The sequence below is a fragment of the Electrophorus electricus genome, chromosome 25, assembly GCF_013358815.1.
Source record: "Electrophorus electricus isolate fEleEle1 chromosome 25, fEleEle1.pri, whole genome shotgun sequence".
NCBI lineage: Eukaryota > Metazoa > Chordata > Actinopteri > Gymnotiformes > Gymnotidae > Electrophorus > Electrophorus electricus.
The window spans coordinates 8,568,699-8,589,166 of NC_049559.1; the positions used below are offsets into that span (position 1 = coordinate 8,568,699).

The 20,468-nt window shown below is 46.2% G+C and overlaps 2 protein-coding genes across 6 annotated transcripts in view; one reads left to right on the forward strand and one right to left on the reverse strand.

Moving 5' to 3' along the window:
- nalcn (sodium leak channel, non-selective) overlaps positions 1–1,149 on the forward strand; it is a 72,677-nt gene extending 71,528 nt beyond the window's left edge. For both annotated transcript variants that reach the window (XM_035522684.1, XM_027001422.2), the window contains exon 46: positions 94–1,149. In XM_035522684.1, the coding sequence (XP_035378577.1) occupies positions 94–236 (143 nt within the window). In that variant the 3' untranslated portion in view covers positions 237–1,149. The remainder of the gene's footprint in view (positions 1–93) is intronic.
- Positions 1,150–1,230: 81 nt separating this feature from the next.
- Positions 1,231–20,282, reverse strand: si:ch211-168k14.2 (phospholipase D1). Of its 4 annotated transcripts, none has more exons than XM_027001419.2 (27): positions 19,987–20,281; positions 17,891–18,083; positions 16,772–16,902; positions 16,391–16,536; positions 15,674–15,791; positions 15,441–15,506; positions 14,685–14,743; positions 14,410–14,502; positions 13,674–13,826; positions 13,424–13,573; positions 13,042–13,125; positions 12,564–12,645; positions 12,325–12,435; positions 11,255–11,464; positions 8,494–8,713; positions 8,179–8,310; positions 7,819–7,944; positions 6,920–7,038; positions 4,467–4,580; positions 4,125–4,235; positions 3,896–3,981; positions 3,691–3,804; positions 3,361–3,410; positions 2,875–3,009; positions 2,302–2,455; positions 1,984–2,101; positions 1,231–1,859 (listed from the first exon to the last, which is right to left on the reverse strand). In XM_027001419.2, the coding sequence occupies exons 2-27, from the start codon at positions 18,051–18,053 to the stop codon at positions 1,635–1,637; spliced, it is 3,270 nt and encodes a 1,089-aa protein (XP_026857220.2). In that variant the 5' UTR covers positions 18,054–18,083; positions 19,987–20,281; the 3' UTR covers positions 1,231–1,634. The 4 variants fall into 4 exon arrangements, with proteins under 4 accessions (XP_026857220.2, XP_026857219.2, XP_026857221.2 ...); XM_027001418.2 differs by having other exon boundaries at positions 19,982–20,281; XM_027001420.2 differs by having other exon boundaries at positions 17,891–18,089; positions 19,982–20,281.
- Between the last annotated feature and the right edge of the window lie 186 nt (positions 20,283–20,468).

Sequence of the window (20,468 nt, forward strand, 5' to 3'; positions counted from 1 at the left end):
GTGGGATAAAACGCCACCGGCAGCTGTTTGTCTAATCTCGCGCTCTCGCCCGCTGTGAGTCATGCCGGTTCATGTCCCCGCCGTCCCCTCCAGGACGCTCCAGCATGAAGTCCGTTGTGTGCAAGATGAACCCTGTGAACGACGAGGCCTCCTCCGGGTCAGAGGTCAAAAAGTGGTGGACCCGGCAGCTGACGGTGGAGAGTGACGAGAGTGGAGATGACCTCATTGACATTTGAGGGTCCGTGGCTGCAACCATTAAGCGTGTCCTGTCCCTTCTGTCTCGCGCGGGCAGCGTCCTGTCCAACTGAAGTACCTACACTTTGGAAACTGTTTATGCATCTGAACATACGTGAATGATGTATTGAGCGAGTATGCAAATGCACCTGTGTCAGAAGGGGCACAAAGTAAAGTTTTAGTCCTTCCTGAAATTCCAGATTAACTCTCAGTACTTCCCTCATGCCCCTTCCAGACTGCCATCTGTGTTGTAACAGCAGCCTATAAAAGGCTCATTGACCTTTAAGCATTATGAAATGGTTCCCATCTACATTTAATGCCTGCGATATCAGTACATGATATGCACTCGCCACCTTTAAGGATCTGAGTTAGTAGGCGCTGCTGTTGATTGGCTGTGCCCCATCTGCCAATGGCAGATGAGCTCTCCCAAGGTTTGGTATTAATGATGTGTGCCCTCAGGAAGTGGAGTGTATTGTAAGAGAATCCTGAACTGACACAGGTGCAGAACTTTAGCACACGTTCACGTATGTCTAAGGTAATTCTATATGAAAGCCATTTGCAGCTTCTGTGTCTTTGTACTGGCATCTTCACTTCTTATGTAATCTTCTGAGTTGCTTATGGAGGAATCTAAATATGTATGTTCCTCATGTCCATGATTGTTATGGTGTAATACAGTTTGCAAATGGTCCTAACACTGCAAAGATTTGCAGACAAGACATGAATGTACTTCTGTTATAGTCTGTTCAAGTGACTGTGTGTAACGCTAAAGTATTATAATAAAGTTAAATAAGTTATTTACTTTAGAAAATAAAAATATCCTGATAATTTTTTAATAAAATAGATTTATTACATTTATATGTATTCTGTGATTTTTAATGATAGATAATATGATCGATAATAAACCTGTAAATAATATGACCTGTACTGATGTTTTTTTCTTTGCGTTGCAGCAGTAAACTCCTGAAATTCTAAATGAAAATGTATCAGAGACAAAAGTTTATTATAAACATATTTATTCATGGTCACTATGTTAGTTTTTTTCAGTAACTTTGGTGCATTTATTTCTTGAAATTAATCTTCTCTGGATGTTGATTATTTGCGGGATTTCTCGTACAGGATTCATTAATCAGAAAAGAAGGTTGAGGGAAAAAACGACTGACAGGTGTGAAGTACTTAAGTGCTCAGGCACGCTCTCTTAGAGGTAGTTTACATTTCTATTCCCCACATGTTAATCTTTTGTCTTTACGACGAATGAATAAACAGATTTCTCCCCCCTATTTAACTTCCATTGACAGTTAAACTCGTGTTAGGCGAGCACATATAAAAGAGCCCTTTGTACATTATGTAATCGCTCCTTTCTGAGGGCCACAGACGGGTAAGCGACTCCGTTTCCGGCGGGGCTACGTCCACAGCTCCACGGGCATGATGCCCTCTTTGGAGTTCAGCGACGGGAAGAGGTTTTCCTCACACAGGAAGTGGAAAGGGAACTGGACCAGGAAGCCGCACACCTTCCTGAGCTCGGCGCAGGCTTGGATGGGGTCGTCGGTGGCCATGCAGGAGCGGGACGTGTAGTCGCGCAGGGTCTTGTAGCTCCGCACGGCGTCCGTGGGCAGGCAGCGGAACACCTGCGTTGGCAGGAAGACGCTGGCGAATACGGGACGCTCAGATAAAACAAACCCCGACGACGGAAAGCTCGGTCCCGACCTTCAGATCGCCGTGTCCCGCTTCTCCGTGCGACACCGTGCTTACCTTGTCGTAAACACTGGCGTTCCTCGCTGCCGTCGCCGTCCACACCTCCTTGTAGAACCGGTCACTGACGGGATCGCGGATGCCCGCGCTGCAGTCCCCCGGTAGTCCCAGCACGAGCCTGTCGTACACACTCAGGGTCAGAGCTACGCGAGGCCCGGGGATTTCTTCAGACGCGTCGGCGGCGTCAAACCCCGACCCGACCCGACCCGCACGGTTCATAAAAACACGCCGAACGAAAGCGCGGCGGCACATAACGGGTGCAGCCGATAAGCGCGAGGCAGGCATCGTCACGGTCTACGACTTCCACAAACACTCCACCTGAAGCACTCGACGCGCAGAGACAGGGCGAAACGGCCGGCCTGGTAGGCCTGTCCGTCCATGCGGGAAGCCCGGCGCTCCGTGTCCTCCACCACCACCGCCAGCTCGCTGTCCCGTTTACCCAGCATGCTCCTGTCATTGACGTTCGCCGAACCTGCGCAGCAACCCACAGACAGACAGCACCCTGACTCAGCACCAACGCGCCGCCGGCATGCAAACCTCATTCTCCAGGATGAATAGGATTTGTAATGATGCATTAAACAGTGACTGATCTGAGAGGGGTCTCGGCCTCTCTTAACATTTCTAACGTTCCAGTGATCAAGCAGCGTGTTCAGAATGAGGGGCATGTATTTGACTGCACTGCCATCTAGTGGCCTTCCTCTGTATTAACAATGCACTCAACTTAAAAGACTAAATATAGCTCAGTGACAAGTTTATGTATTAGCCTGGCAGTGCACTGGAACCAATCACAATCCGAAGCTATTTTGTAGTCCGGCGACAATACAATTAACTCACCCACTGCTGGATGGCAGTTGACGTGTATGTGTGTGTGTGTGTGTTTGTGAGACTCACCAATGATGACAATGCAGTCATCCACTATCATGAGCTTGCTGTGCACATAGATGAGCTCGGTGACCAGGCGCCCATCCAGATCAGCATGGGTGCGGAGACCACTGAACGAAATATAGTTGATCCAGCAGTCACCCACTACACACACACACACACACACACACACACACACACACACACACTTTCACTCCTTTTGCCCTTCATACTAAATTTCCAGTTAGGCGGCTGCTTAAACAGTTAAACCGAAAGTGAATTTACAGTGTTCTTTCTGTCAGATCACAACACCTACAGCAGCAGGTGAAATGTACAGAGCACAATAAATGAAGACAAGCATGAAAATGATTACAGATAAAAAAAATAAATGACCCAATTATGATCATCATTACTCTTATTGATATATAGTCACACAATAATTTACTAAAGCTGTGGAAGTCAGCACAGTAATGTGTTTAAGTGAGAGGCATAGGGTAGCTAAAGAACTCTACTTACTCACACGTTTGAGTCTCTCGATGATGGAGTGCTCCCCTCTGCACATCGTCCTGGAGGCACATGGACAGTGAGGTTACCTTCCTCACGTGGGGCCTCTCCCTCCCACCTAAATTATATCACCCAATTCTCCTCCTGGCTAATTCACTCAGCTCACCCAAAGCCAGTGAGTGCCACCCCTCTCTAACGGGGTTCTCGAAGACTGCGGCAGGACTGACCCGTTGGTTCTGCATCTCCGTGTGTAATTTCCCGGTAAGGCACCGTCCGGCCCACGTTTAGCTACTTAATTGAGGCAATTTGGCGATTATACATGAAGCATGTGCAGCTGATTACCTGTAATTAAAGAACATGATTGCCTTGATGGCTTGGCCCCCTCCAGAGGAGATGTCGCCCTCAAAGCCAGGCAGCAGGGGCATCACCACGTACACGCGGAACCTCGTCCTCTCCCTGTAGGATGGAGTCGTGAGCGCCTGCCCGCTGAGCGGCGTATGTTGGTCAGGAGGATGGGGGCATGGGGCTATGAGAGGCAGGCCCGCACCTGTATGCTCGAAGGATCCTCTCGGTCAGAGCGTCCCCGATGTTGTTGCGGATGGTCTTCCCAGCACAGCTGATGAAAAACTGGTTCTAAGACAGAGAGAGTTTTGCTCAGTTCCAAGGAGATTCCCCCCCCCCCCCCCCCCCCCCCCCCCCCCTGCGGAAGCAGGCCGCATATTTGCTTGATAACATTTTCATTTGGGCTTCTGGGACCAAAACGGTTTGCCTTCTACCTCTATGTAGATGAAGTGTTTGCTGTTCCGGATGGCTGAGACGTAGGCCAGATGAATGGACTCCTCATGCACCTTCGTGCCTATGGACCACTGACACACAGACCTCAACACCTGCCGGTTTGAAACAAACCAACGCACACGCACCACTTATAACCGACAGGTCTCCCACACAATACATCATCCGCAGTCAAATCCTTTGTTCTTTCAGGTCCGTCTCCTAAAGAACCGAATCCAAAATCAGCTTGCGGGCGGCAGGCCGCAAGAAAGTCGGAGCCGCTTGCTTTTATCTCGGACTTGAGAAAGAAGGCTTCCTCCGTGAGCTTGATCAGAGCTGGACCTCACCTGAACGCCGGCCTGTGTGAGTGCCCCCCGCGGCTCCGACGGCAGGCTGGGCGCCGATGGCGACCTGGGCACGAGGCAGGGATAACATGTTGCCCCCGACCGCTTTTTCACCAACTAGCGAATAAAGGAGAGCTGATTAAAACCAGACACCGCACCGCACCGCCCAGGCCCCAATCACACCCTTAAAGAGCGCTAATTACTCCGCCGCGTCCGCGCTGGCACGCAGGGTGGGCTAGCAGCCCCCCCCCCCTCCGCCCCAGCCTCACGTGAGGCCCGGAGTTCGCGTCAGGCTTGGCGAAAGTCCCCGCGACCCCGTTTTGTCGACAGTGCGCCTGATTGCAATAAATGCGAGGCTGTGAGGCTAACGACATTATTGGCACGCATTTTTAATCGCCATTATCTTCCCCAGACTACACTCAGGTGGGCCAGACTCAGGAGTCAGCTTTGTCTCCTTGATGCTGTATGTTCTCATAGGTTCTACCGCCTGTATGGTCTTCACACGAGAATACAGCAGGTTTTGGACCTCCTCATAACCACTTAGTTGCACTCCTAGGAGTGGGAGTGTATTTTAACGTGTACCTCTGTAATGTAATGGTCATATGACTTGGCTTCATCAGGCATCTTCAAAAGACCCTTTCCAAGCCGTGCTAGATCGTGACCTTATACTAAAAAGCTGATAGTTATTTGTACAGTTTAATTAGCTGGGGTGAGACTGGGCCTAGGAAATGCTCTACATTTCACACGCCACATTTCGCCTCTCTCAGAGGAAGCGCTCGCCGTGCAAATTAGCAAGCTGTACTCTGTGTCAACATCAACCGCAGGCCAAACTATAATCTGGGCTCAGAGTTTTTAAGCAGATGGTTACTAATACAATAAAAGTACTGAATTTATTTTAGCAGCAGGCAGCTCGGCCAATTAACAACTGGCATAATGTGTTGATTAAAACCTACTGAGTCCTGAAGGGAGGACTCATCTTAACTGGACTCGCGGGACATTGGCAGCCATCCGAGCGGCCAGACCGTGCTGACCTTGATGGATAGTCACAGCGTATAAATCGTCATGGCTCCAGTAGTAGCTTGTATGTGTAAGGCTGCTTCATTATTTCATAAGGACATGCTCATGCTGTCAGAAAGAGAAACACTCGCTCAAACTCTTTCAGTTTTGTCTGACAACATCATGTTAGGTATATTCCTAACGTTGTCTGATATGTCAATGTTAGGTATATTCCCAACTTTGTTTGGTAATTTTGGCAACTTGATTGCTGTTCCAATTAAAACTTGTTAATATTTTGCAAGATTAAAAATGATCATTTAAAATATGTAATGAAATAGCATTGTAGGGAAGTCTGGATTTAAAGCAACTATTTGAGTACAGTTTACATTAGAAACTTAGCAAACCACAGCCCTACACAGTTGTTATTGTGTTGGACATTTCCCGTTGACAAGCTGTGCAGAAGAGGTGCTTATAGAAGACTGAACGTAGGACTCTGCACAGCTAGGCAACTTTCTGCACGATGGACATTTATTTTTATTGCGTTTTGTTTTCAAAATTCATTGGCACTTTCAACAGTCAAACACGAACAAAAACTAGGTCAAGGCACCAAAAATAACGAAACACTCCTAAATGTCCCCCAATATCTCATATCTCACACTGTCTCATACTCTTGTTACTGACTGGATTGTTCTCACTCTGACATTCTTCCTTTGTGGCATGATGAATTCAGAAAATAGCCAAGTGGTGTTCTCTAATCAGCACCAGTCAGCCGGCACCAAAGGCAACAAATGAGGGTGCACTGTCTTTCAGCAGTGCGTTCTCCCTTCTCCGCAACACCTCATCAGAAGCATTCAAACGCCTTTTGTTTGCTCTTGTGCGCTGTGCGCACACCTGGCTCCCACCGCTTTAATTATTCACCGGGAGAGTGTCTGATCCGAAGCCAAGCCCGAAATATGACTGGCGTATTGCAAAGGAAATCATACAGGCCTCGAACCAATTCAATTACAGAACAATCAAAGTAAAAAGGCCTCTAATTGCTTTAAAAGGGAGCCGGGAGTGCGGGCGCGCCATAGAATACTGACGGCATTCAGAACAAGACACAATACGCAACTGCAGGGGGTGCTAAGCTCAAGCTAATACAGATCACTTTAGAAAGACTACAAGAGGTTGGGGAGGGAGGGAGAACCTCTGCTCCACGCTTCTGTTCTGATCTTTAATTCCACAGTATTTTTAGTGTGTGGCACTAATGCGGAGAGATGCCCACAGACGGAGTGGTATTTTAAATCATTAAAACAGAACCACACGGAACGTCGCGCAACACATGTCCTGCTATTAGAGAATGGATTTCTGTTTTGTTGCGTATTTCGAGCAAAAATCATTCATTGTTTCCATATTATTTTGAGTCGTCATTTTGAACGAATGAAAAGAAGCGCTTTTGATTTAGCTCATGTTCTCCCTACCTTTGTGAAGTTCCACCTCTGGATAAAATGTCTGGCGACGTCTCTTGCGGCTGTCCCCTGAACCACGACGCCAACGTCATGCCAGGGCATTCTGGGAGTCTTATACCTATCAATGAAGTCTTGACAAGATAAAAGCACACAGCAAACAATAGTTCTCAACATCAATAGGAGACGCCGAGATGCCCTCTCCTTAAAAGGAAGTTCGTGAGACGGAGCACGCCAAATTATGTCAAAAACAGGATTTGCTCGACTGTGTGACACTGATCCGCATAACAAATGTGGTGTCTGGGCTCTCCGAAGGGATCAAAAGGAAGCCTTCATCTCTGTCGCTGGTGTTAAGCAGGACGTGCCGCCATCTTGAAATGACAGAATATTGAAATATATTTATATATCTGGCGAACTTGCCACCTTCCTGCTGGGTCAGACATCAATGTTTGGGCACTAGACCTTGGAATGCACAAAGGCAGATGCAAAAATAGAGTTCTTGTACTGAGATGTAGATCGAGAGAGGCGGGAGTAGCAGTGCTGTGAACTGACAATAACCCCTACCGGCTGTAGAATAGGATAGTTTGTAGCAGCTCAGGTAGTACAAACAGCTTCTATTTTCTTTCTTTCCTTGTTTTCTCTGTTTGCCGGAGATTGACTCATTTGATGAATCTGACTGAAGTTATCAAAGCTACATTCCGAATGTGCACTGGAGCTGTCGCTTTTTGTTTGGTTTGCGGGTTTCTTTCAAGCTGTTGGGTTATAAGAAACCAAACAATACGACTTGTGTCCGTCTGGTATGGGCCAGCCTGTTCTGTGCTTCAGAGAACAAAAATCCTCTCACCTGAGGACCGTCTCGGACCCAAAGAACAGAATTTAGGGCTGGGTTTGTGTGTATGCAAGATCACCCGTACCATCAAACGGCTTGTTGAGCTTGACCCAGTCTTTGAGGATGAAGTTGCAGTAATCTTTGCCATGCCAGAAGCGGGTCTCACCACACAGCTCCACACTGCTTATCTGAGTCCTGAGGGAGCCGGTGTCTGAAACGTGATGGAAGAAGCCCAGAAGCTGAGAAAATGAACTTGAAGTGCAGGATCCATCCTCAAATTTAAGAATAAACCATGATAAATTAGAATGATTTAAAACATTCTTTGTGTCAGCATGTTGACTTGAAAAAGCATGACATTGTTACCACTGCTCTGACTAATGCACAAAGGAGATGTACATTACAGTGTTATTGTAATGGGTTTTTTTGTGTGTGCGTGTGTGCTGACCATGAGGAAGGGTCAGGGAATGGTGCAAGCCCAGTGAGTAGGCGTCAGTGGAGCGCAGTGACAGACCCTTATTGTACCACTCTCGAGTTGGCAGTGTTCTGGAGCTCAGACTGTTCCTACTGCTACAGTGCTCTTCCAGACAGACAAACAGACACACACACACACACACACACACACACACACACACACACACACACACACACACACACACACGCACACGCATAAACAGCGGTATTACCCAGGTTTATGTGTCCACTGTTGCCCAAAGGCCCCTCCATATGCTACACTAGTTGACGTGATCGTAGGTAAACCTACTGGCCTCTGCATCTTCAGAGCTGCACGCACTGCTGTCCTCCGATGCCACAGGATGGGGTCCGGTGGGGTACGCTAACTCGGAGTGGGCCTCTCCCTGCTCCACCACTGGGCTGGGCTCTCCTGCCCCATCTGTGATCTCCCTCTCTCCTCCAGGCGGTTCCTCCTGCGCCACCTCGCTGAACTTCAGCTCCTCGTCCTCCTCTGTCGCCGCAGGAATAAACTGTTGCAGGACACGCACATGGATGTGCACATACATAAACAAATATACAGAGGACTATATTCTAATCAGCATAGCAGTAGCAGTTTTTATTTCCTTTTCATTAATTGTCTCCATTATGTGGTATTGAACTTACGCACCAATGTCTTATCTAATGTGTATTTTCTGTTCTTACTGGCTCTCTTTTCAAGCACAGCATCTCCAAAGGAATATCTGCCATCTGCTCTTCAGAAAAGACATACATGTAATGCACATGTACAGCATTCGAGCTGTAACCGATCTCTAGGCTCTGGAAGAAAAAAAAAATCCCTCAAAATCTATGCCAAAGCGCCCCTTCCCCAAGTACTACTCTATAACCCTGGCAAGGTGCCATGTTAAACACAGCTGATGTGTTCAGCCGCCCGTCGACTGGAAGGTCTCGGGGTCTGGTAATGGCCCATGTGTCCGGAATCTTTGGTTAGGCTTTATCATCCGAATTAGAGTATCAGTGCGGGTAATGTGTTCACGTGTTGTCCCTATCCTTGTCTCCATTGGGAGGATTTTGGGTGCCGGCAAAAAAGTGCATGGTTTAATGGCTCATGCTGGATCATAGAGGCCTGACCTGACAAATGGCAAATGTCACAGCAGTCTCCTCCCAACGAGCATAATTTTATTAAGTGCAAATATCACCGGGCTCCTTAGGAGTCATTCGGAAAGGTTAGACCAACAGCTGTAACAGTTTCATGTATATTAGCGAAGATTTTACAGTCGAGGAGGCTCGAGTTGATACATACAGCCACTCATGCATGGGGAGAGAAGCCCTTAAGTACACGCAATAAACGGCTCGATCCGAAAGGCTGAAATCATGTTTATTTAAAACGCCTGGCCCCATATTTAATGGCACAATGACAGGTAGGTAGGCTTCAGTGTGAGAGCGGTACCCTAGCAGTGAAATTATTCTCCCCCATTTAGTGGCGCCCAGTAATTTGTTGACTCACTCATCCATGCAGGGCCTTTATGTTTAATGCAGCTCTCCAGGGGGAAGGATGTGCACGGCGAGGCCAGGCAATGTTCCTCAGCGTGAGAGCTTCGGGATTAGCAACCGCAGGCCCTTCAACAGTGCCACAGATGCTCTGTAATTGCAATTTTACGTTTGCTGGTGTTTAAAAAAAACAACAACCCAGGACAAAAAAAGCAAAGGTCTGTATAGCCCGGCCCCGCAGCCGAGCTAACGTCAGGCGGAGAGTCTGCGCACGGTCTTGGCTTGCCGACATGGTGCCAATTTACAAAGCCGGTACCTCCGCAGATGTGAAAAAGTACATCACCTTCCGTGAGATTTTAGTCGTGCTCTTTATTTGGCTGAGCACGAGTCACAATCATTTATGTGGTCGGTATGTTTGCTTTATTAAATAGAACAGAGGAATTAGAACTGTTGTTCTAAGATAATGAGTATAACCGTAAAAGGCTGTTCATTGACAGGCTACGCTGACAGACAGAGCCCTCGCACACACAGGCGTGGGCTGGCGCACCGGCGCCGATCAGAAGGAGACGCGGGAGGCAGCATCTGTCAGGTGCGTGTTGCATTCCCCCATCGGGCGCTCTGACACATGTCCGAAACACCCAGCTGGCGGTAGGTGGCACTGATGAGGTCAGCCTTGTGTTGGCAAACATTGCAGGGCCACCGCGGGCCGCTGCCCTGCGCACGTCACATTTACAGCGGGTTTGCTCCTCTCCGACTGGCTCGTGGCTTACTGGAGGACCCCACCTGGATAGCCCAGATACCTTCTATTTCTGAAACTCATCAAAGTTTATTTATATCTCGGTGTGGTTTGAGTTAACTGCTTTTCTTCATTGACCTGATGTAACTTAGGACATAAAACTCCCAAGTAACTTGCAGTCGTCATGTTTCTGGACACGTAATATTAATTACATGAAATGCATTTAATAGATAAATGATACACCTTCTCGCTTACGTTTTTTGTGCATGGGCTTTACCCACTACAGATGACTTTAGGGATGTGAACTGTGTGAGTGAGTCTCTCAGTGAAGAGAGCGACTGGAAAGGAATCTGACTAATTTTTCAGGAGAACGGTTTGAGGATAATTGCACATAAAGATAAAACTAATGTAAAGTGAAGCTATTTTCAAGTATGAAAACTTTTTGACATAAATCCTAGCAACAGTTGGATGAAGCCACTAATAAGAAACAGCACGATTACCAAACTTATAACTAAACTGACATTACTTTTATATGTATTTCATATAAGTAATGAAAGGTTGTCATCTATATATTTTTATTCATACAGATCTTAGAGAGTTTGTCAGAAGTAATGAGTAATAAATATGTAGTGTAGCGATAGATGGATCTATTGTTTTGTGTAGTCTATATAGTTTTGACTATAGTTTTTATTAAAGCATTAACTGAACACATGTTTCTGTATATAGTTCTATATCGCATGTCTGAGCTCCAGCAGGCCGTGTGGCTTGCAGAGAGCTCGTGTGGGGAGGCCACTGCGATGCTGTGTGGATGACAGTGATGCTAATGAGGGAGCCACAGGCACCTTACCCTGGTGAGGCTGGGGGACAGAGCAGGGCTGGGCACAGGGCTTCTCCTCACACTGCCCACGTCGGTCAGCCTGTGCTGGGAGTCGTCCCATCTCCCGTAGGCCAGGTCAATGCCTCCCAGGAAGGCCAGAGACTGATCAATCACCACCGATTTCTCATGGTGAGCCCAGAGCAGCGCCGCAGAGGGGACGTGGTCAGGGTGCCGCATCACCTGTTGCTCGACACATGGGTGGAGAGGTCTTTTTTTTTTTTCCCCTCCGACACACAGCCATTTATTTAAGTAATTCAAAAACAGACTGCGTTATCCCAATAACCTGCAAGTTAATAACCTGAGCTTAATCATGCCATGTAGCTAAAAAAAAAAAAAGATTTCAGTATTTCCGACTTCCAGTCATGAAATTTCAGGCAATAATATCGCTAGCCCCATGCCAAAAATAGCATGGCTCACAATGGCGGCACCCATTGTGAGAAACAATTGGGTACAGCTGCGTCTCCACGAGCTTTCGCGTAGCCCCTGGAGGAGTGCCGCCCCTGGCAGGTGCCAGTGCAGCAGCAGGGCCCAGAATACTTCCACCCAGCTGCTGTTTCCCCGGGGCGCGGGTCCCCAGCCACTTCCCAGCGTCGTTCTTCTGCCCAATTTCAAGCCGCACTCCAATAAGGCAATACGACTGCGTGCCAATCACTCCTCGGCCCGGGGTTGAGTGAGAGACGGAGACAGACCCGCCGCCTCAGGCTCTCACCGAGACGGTCGGTGAAGAACGACCCGACCGTCAGCGGATGTGACTTGCAGGGCTCAAAACAGAGTGTTCACCCCTCTTTCTGCCAGAGAGATTTTTCCGGAACACAGACATGATCTAAGTAAGGCGCCCGTGCCTATGACTGGAGGCCAGGAAGAACCAGGGGCGCTCTGGCGCTACGCTTGATGTGTTGTGACAGGGGCTTTGTTCGCGCAGGGGCGCCGGCGTCGGACTGCGGCGGCGGGGAGATGGGGTGACAGCCTCTCTCCCTGTCTCTGTCAGCCGTGGAGAGGACTCGGACCTCCGGGAGCTTCTGACATAATGTACGACTCACCATGATGTTGGGGTGAAGGCCTGTCAGAGTCCTCTTGGTGTACTCGCTGTTGAGGCCCAGGACAACTTCCACCTCTTTGTAGAGCAAGACGCAGATCTTTACACCTTGCTCCTGATGTGACAATCGGACATGTTATTTAAACTTTGTGCAGCTGTTCACGAAGCAGCAGAAAACAATGCTGTCTACCAAAAGGGTCCTTTGTTCCCTGCTAGGGGTCAGAATGTGGTTAAGGTACTCACGGCTTTCCTTTTTAAGACGTGGTCTAATCTCCAAGTGTTTCCATCCACCACTGGTCTCTTCAGAAAGATCTCTGGACTCAGCCTATAAACAACATTAGAAACCTGAATACCACCCTAATGTAGCCCACTTTCACATCTGCCCCAGAATATGAGAAATGCAGTTACATCAACAAGACACTGAAATCTTCACAAACTTTTCGCTGGAGTCCGGAGCACCTAAACTCTGAGTGCAGGACAGAGTCTGAGCCTCCAAACCTTTGCAGCTCGTCCAGAAAGGGAGACGTTTGCGCCTTGTCAGAAAACGTTCATAACAAATATCCCCAGGTGGAATGTGATTTGATTCTGTGAAACAAGCATGCGAACTCCGGCGTGCAAAGAAAGCGATTGCCTACTACATCACGGGGTGTGAAATAAGTGCTCACAGCGTCGTGAAAACCCAGGCACAAGAGGAATGACTGATGCTGGGTCTAATCCCTACCACCAGGCTGTGATGAAGATTTCCTCCTTTGCACCTTCCAGGGCATCAGCTATGGCATCAAAGTACCCAGCTGCGTTGACAAACCTTCAAAAGAGGCACAGGACGGTTCATTTGAAAGCAGTACCAGGGTGCCTCGCAGAAGTTTCTTATACAGTAATTGATTGAGGAAGCACTGTTCACATCTACAGGAGAGAACAGGAAATTAAATGTAACTCGGAAGAAATAAAAAACAGCGACTGTTGGTGATTTTTTTATTTTTTATTTTTCAGAAGACGTAAAAGTAGGTTGCGTGATCCTTCAGTGGGGTCGTTACAGTGCTTTGTGAAATATAACAGAATGTACTGTATTAAATATAGACGGTTGGGATATTAACATTGCTTACCATTGTACTTTCGTATTTTCTCTGATTGGGGCAAAAGACCCATGGCGATTTTCTCCAAGGAAGTCTTGCCCGAGCCTTTGGGCAAACTCGCCGATGGAGTGACCCCACCAGCGGGCCTGCCTGTACGTGGAGCACTTAATGGTAAGTGCCCTACAGTAAGAATAAGGTGAATAAGAGGTGGATAAAGAATATAAAGACTATTAAAGAAATATAAAGACAGCTATAAGAATAAACAGTTCAGTAAGCCTGCCTGCAAAGGTTTTCGACTGTCACTCCATGCCTGACCCCGGTCTCGTGGGTCCCGATTTTGACGTGGAAGCCCTTATCGTAGAGAATCACTGTCCCTACTTGGCCGTCCTTGGGCCTCATGTAGAGAACAAAGGAGTCTTTCACCACCAACCACCTGAAACACGAAGCAGGCACCCGATGAGAGGCGGGACATGAGAGAGAGCTGCCCCCGCCGCTGTAGGAAAACAGCCGTAATCAGCAAAAATAAGCACGAGGCCGCAGCTAAAGCTTCCACGCGGGCCGAGTTCCCAGCGAGCACCGCAACCCGAGGAGAGGGGTTCATGCGGAGCCGAAGCACCGCTGTTTGCTTTCGCGGGCTGTGTGAATTATGCAAGTAACACTAGCCGCCTTGTAAAACGGAAATAAAAACAGCGATTCTCCGCCGACGAAGATGGTTCAACATGAGCGTGTGTTATTCTGTCCTGTTCGTTTCAGGGCCAGCTCCGTTTTCGTGCTACGGAGGCTCTGAGAGAACTGGAGGCTACAGATCACACGGTGATGACTGTCAGACTGTGCTATTCTTCAAAAAAGAGACAGATCAGTTTTCTTTCTATTTGAAAGGGAGTGGTTTGGAACAACATGTGAGGGGCAGTATAGCCTGATTTGAGAATGAACGATTTTGTTACACTTAATGCAGATGTCATTTACTTAAAAGAAGGAACAGAAACAGTTCAACGAGATTATGGAGAACAAGTCACCTTTTTGACCAGCGATAGCACACACTGTTGGATCCGCACCAGTAACAGACTGGGAACGTGTTTTCTCCAGATTTCTTTAGGATCAAACCTTCACTTTGGCCAAAGGAAATGGACATAAATCAGTCAGTATGTCATGCAACCAAAACAAACAAAGACATCATTTGGGATGGATGGTAATGTTCTATTTCAGTGCAAGTGATTATTAATAATAGAGACACAACATCGTCCTTTCTGAAGCTAAATACTGTGTCATATGTTTCTCCATGTCTTCTTACATTCCTTTTGGCCCGAGGTCCTGGACAAACGATATCTGACTCACTTCTAAGAACTCAAGCTGTAATCAAATTTAAACATAAATAGTGTTCATTAGCATTTTGAAGGCCTTAAGACTTTAAAGTAGCTTTCATGCAGTCGCACTTGTATAAACAACATACCACAATCTAAAGATGATCAACATTTCAGTTATGAAATATCTTTCAGAATTCTGTTTTCAGTGTCTGGTTAAATTTTTACAATCTCTTTAGTACTGTTCGAGATGAATAATTAGACAGAGACATGTGGGCAGGATGTAGAGACAGTGGGTGATTGTTTTCGGATACAGGTAGACTCTAATTAGCCTTTGGAGTGGGCGCTAATTACGAAAGTGTCAGAGTGCAAACCTGTGTGACGCAGACTACTGTGGTAAGTGAGGAGTCACCTCATGGAGGCATGCACTACAGAAGGGCCCTCTTTAATGAGGAAAGATCACTGATCTATAATAAAGAATGTTCTTCATTATAGATCAGTGGGGAAGACACAGCAGGTGGAGTTATAGAATGTTCTCCCTCCAAATATATAGGCTTACATCTTACTGAAAATACTGTGATGAAAACGATATCATTACTGTCATTCACTAACAGCACTTATGGCAGAAAGATGTAGAATTTTGGCTTATGCTCCAGTCTGCAATATATGGGCAATGCATTATTACTGAACAGTACTGAACAATACAAACAAATATAAAATCTTCTGACATTATAGTTATAACTTACTGTTGCAGGATGATTCTTGTATAGTGGCTTTTTTAAGATATTCTTGAGATAGTCTTCAAGCTGCATCTAATGAGATAACAGTGAACGGTCATTATATAAAAACTGGACAGGAATGTGACCATACAGGGCATATGTTAATTAAAGAAATACTGTTAAAACATTAATGCAGGGGTTATTACAGTACATGGGACACTGCTATCTTAAAATATTTATTAGAATGAGAACGTTCTAACTTTTCTGCTGATTAGCTGTTCTTCCTTGACCAGAGCATCAGGTCTGTGGGGCAGACTGGGAATGTGTCCTCCATGAAACCTCTGGTGACTTCTGATCGACCTCCTTTGGACAGAATGACTGAGAGAGGGAAGGAACACGGGGTTTAGCAGCCAGCTCTGCGCTGGCGTGTCACTAAGGCAGGGGCCGACTCATTTAGCTCCGGAGTTGGCGAGCCATCGGTACTGACACTGCAGAGGAGCTGAGAACAGGTTCCTCACGAGCCTCTGGAGGGGCTGGGGACACATCTGGGACTAACTGAGAACATCCAGATGAAAAATGAAGACATCTAGCCACGCAAAAAACAATGGGGACACGTGTGTGTGTGTGTGTGTGTGTGTGTGTGAGTGTGTGTGTGTGTGTGTGTGAGTGTGTGTGTGTGTGTGTGTGTGTGTGTGAGTGTGTGTGTGTGTGAGTGTGTGTGAGTGTGTGTGTGTGTGAGTGTGTGTGTGTGTGTGTGTGTGAGTGTGTGTGAGTGTGTGTGTGTGTGTGTGTGTGTGTGTGAGTGTGTGAGTGTGTGAGTGTGTGTGTGTGTGTGTGTGTGTGTAGGCGTGTGTGGGCATGTGTGTGTGTGAGTGTATGTGTGTGTGTGTGTGAGTGTGTGTGAGTGTGTGAGTGTGTGTGTGTGTGTGTGTGTGTGTGTGTGTGTGAGTGTGCATGTATTATTTAGCAGCACTTACATTCGATGTGGCAGTGGGATCTTTAAGAGGGCCTTGAACTTGAGAAGCTCCTGATGAAGTGCTTGGAAATGCTTAAAGCGTCGTTTGATTTTCCACGTGAAGTTCCCATGGTTCAACTCGACGGTATACAGGTTGGGATTTAATGCCTTTGAGGGAAGCAGTTTAAAAAACATCTGCATAAGGGATACTGTACATCCTTTAAACTCTCAGAGAAAAAAGCAAATGATTTACTAAAAATAATCATATTAATGTGCAAGAACTTCTTTGTGATCAAATCTAGGCATATTTTTTTTCTTAAGACATTTCTTAATGTGAATTTAATTTCTACTGTGCAAAACTCAGAGTCCTGCTGCTGTCTGTGAGATGATGGAGGAGGGCTACCCTGGTAGATGTAAAACGCTCCACCTCTGTCACCTGCACCTGGATCGGCACACTGTCAAGGAACACATTGCAGTCCAAAGACTTGAATGGAAGAAAGGTGTATATCACTGGAAAGGGGTTGGTTTTTGATTCTGAAAAGGGTAAGGTTCATGCGTCTTAACATTGGGTCATTTCTGTTGTCTTGTTTCAAGTAAGGTATGTCTTAGTGAATTACAAAAGGGCAGCTGATCATAAACTTACACCACCATAACTACACAGGCACATAAAACACACACACACACACACACACACACACACACATACAGACACACATACAGACACATACACACACACACACACACACACACACACACACACATACAGACACATACACACACACACACACACACACACACACACACACACACACACATACAGACACATACACACACACACACACACATACAGACACATACACACACACACCCTGGTGCAGGGCTAATCCACTGGATTGATGTCAGACCTACGATTTAGGCCAACCGATGGCAGGCTAGCAATCTAGCAGCTCAGAGGAAGTAGAAGTGCTCAAATTGACTATGTAAACCTTTGATGTGGTACAATAATGGGCTGGAGGGGCTGCATTTGAGGTCCAGAAGGGTCCAGCAGGGTAGCATTTCAAGAGTCCAGCTGGTGGGCCACAATATTGGTGCTTGGAAATTTCCCTAGAGGCACTCTACTCTGCTGTATGCGATAATACAGACTCTAACAGCACTGTGTTTCGAGCTGCTTCTGTACACGATACTTCTATAGAAGTTAACTATAGAAGATATCCAAAGATATTTCCATTCTAACTTTATTACCACTGCTTTTCCAGTGAGCCATGACTTCCCTTGTGAGTCTTTCTTTTGAATTGCCTTTTAGGTCTAGAGACATACATGAGGAACACATATTGTAGTGTCATCCAATCCAGTATTGTATCCAGTATAACACAGGTTAAATTTCAGGCTTTGTTAACATTTTGAGAACAGGCAAAACATTTATACATCATTAATAAAACTTAAGATTGTAAAAACTAGAATAAACATTAGAGCGATGTGTAGTGGTGTCAGAGGTGACCGGGAGCGGAGTGGAGGCACCGACCCGGGGGCGTGCCGCCGCAGCAATCGGGGCAGCATCTCACGTCCAGCTCCATGACGTCGTTGACGTCCTGAAGGTCACGGCGATCCAGGCCAGTCAAGGAGTGGCTTGCGACCGAATCCGGATGTTCCAACTCATGAAGCGTAGGACGACCCCGCAGATCCATCACACTGTCCACTTAGACTCCAGGTAGCATCTATCCCTCCAGACAGTGGAGGAGGACACAGAACACTCGCAGTAAATTGCTATCATATAACCAAAGCTTCAAAATTCCATTAACAGCAGTGTTGTATTTTGTTGAAAGAAACTCCACATGAAAATTCAGATATTCTTTGAGATGCATTGTTTTTTGTTTTTTGTTTTTTTTACAATTTGCAAGTAGGTCTTCCTGAGAAGGTACTAGTAAAGTGGTAGAATCCAATTTGGGTCTTCTTTTTTTAGTAAAAAAAGTTAAATGTTTGGCAAAAGCTTCAGTGAACAAATGATAGTTTCAGTCCATTGTGAAATCGTCAGTCTAATCTAATGAATAATTAAAAAAAAAAAAAACCTTAACAATTTCACTTTTCATTTATGGTCACTGATCATTGACCCCACATGCAAAATGCATGAATTATGGATTTCACATTCAGTTATTTGCATTGGTTACACACAGGGAGATAGATGTTAATGAGGGCCAGTTTCTTCTGACCCAGTGACCGACCAGTCATTAGAGGGCATGGAGATGTAATATATTCTGCTCCCATCAAAGGTGATGGACATCAATTTTGCACAATTCGATGATACACATCATGACAAAGAAAAGGTCATGGTTAAATGGTATGGCTGCTATAAAATAGGAGATTATCATGTAGTGTTTTGTTGGGCAATGATCCTTTCAGCTGTCAAACTATAGAGAGAACTTCAGGGATGGAGCTTAAATTGCGCCTCTTTTTCTATTTTTCAAATCCAGATGATTTTGTGTGTGTTTATGTGTGTGTGTGTGTGTGTGTGTGTGTGTGTGTGTTTATGTGTGTGTGTGTGTGTGTGTTTATGTGTGTGTGTGTGTGTGTGTGTGTGTGTGTGTGTGTGTGTGTGTGTTTGTGTGTGTGTGTGTGTGTGTGTGTGTGTGTTTTGGGGGATGAGTGAGAGAGAGAGAGAGAGAGAGAGAGAGAGAGAGAGAGAGAGAGAGAAAGAGTATGAGGATCTTTAGAATTTAGTGCTTCATTTCCGCTGTCATTACTCCACTAAGACACAGAGTCTGATGACATGGTGAGCTAGGCCCCGGCCTGCAGGGAGGGGGGGAAAACATGCCCACCGTGCCCCAAGATGAATTTCCCAAAATATTAAAAATTGAGTTTGCTTTTGGTTTCAAATTCAAGAAGTGAATTTAAGATTAGACAGAAAGAGAGCCGAAATGCTCTTTAGTTTGTACAAGCAATTTATTCTCAATTTGTACCGTCACTGGAACAAATTAAAGTCTGTGCATCTATGCGTTTTATTCAAAATACGATCTGCTTCACTGGCGTGGTTCAGTGTACAGTTGTGTGCACAGCTAGCAAACTTCTCTATCAAGAACATATCATCGTAAATGGCTCATTAGTTTATACAATGTGGATTCTCAATCCAAGTGCAGATATCAGTGTAGTTGTTTGTGTTACCTTAGCCATGACACATACTGCAAATAAGCAATAAATATTAAGGTAGTATGTTCCTATAAATTCTACCCCTTGCAGATACCCCACATTCAATTCATGAAAATGACTCTGTAAATAACAGTTTGGAAATGCAAGAGAGGATCAATAATATGAATAAGCACAGGTGTGTAGCCTGTGTTTCAGATTGTAGCTGCGCGTGATGCAAGATTAGTATATTTATTTGGTCCCAATTATTATGCATATCACAGTGATTATGCATGCGAGAACAGTAGTATGGGCAGTAATTAGGCAGTGCATGGGTCTTTGGCAATTCATTAAGAATGCAGGAGAACATATTACTCCATAATCAGTCTAATTCAGACACCACTACATCCTCACACTTTCGCTCATTATATTAAATCAGAACAGCCGCCTAAACTGTAGGCTGTAAGAGCAGGAATGGGGAACAGACGTTTCCTACCTCACCTGATCTTCTGGTCAAGGAGAGATGCCTTCCTCCCTCTGTGGATGCAAAAACATTGGTACTCTCCTAAAGCCAGCTCAGAGGCCCTCAGCTAGCTATGAAGGTGAGACAGGTCCTGGGTCAGGTTGTCGTGACTCTAGTCGAGCATTTATTTAAGTCAGCAGTGAGAGCACCAAGTTCCATCCACAGGTCCCACAATGTATCATTGAGGCCCAGAGGAAACAAAGGAATGGCTTCACCAGCTGCTCAAAGCCCCTATTGATGGCGTAAAGCTCCGCGCCTGGTGTGAGTGTTTACATCTGAGATGTTCAGTACCAGGACTCGGAGGGTTGCAGCTCATCTCCGTGATGTCAGCCCGATTTCATTTCAGACCCCAGTGCTGAATGCAGTCGGCAGGGACTGGCAGTGGACTGACCCGATTGCAATTTGTATTGCGGGGGATCGCGCTGCCGTGTCAGCTGTTCATTCCAGGAAACGTTATCAC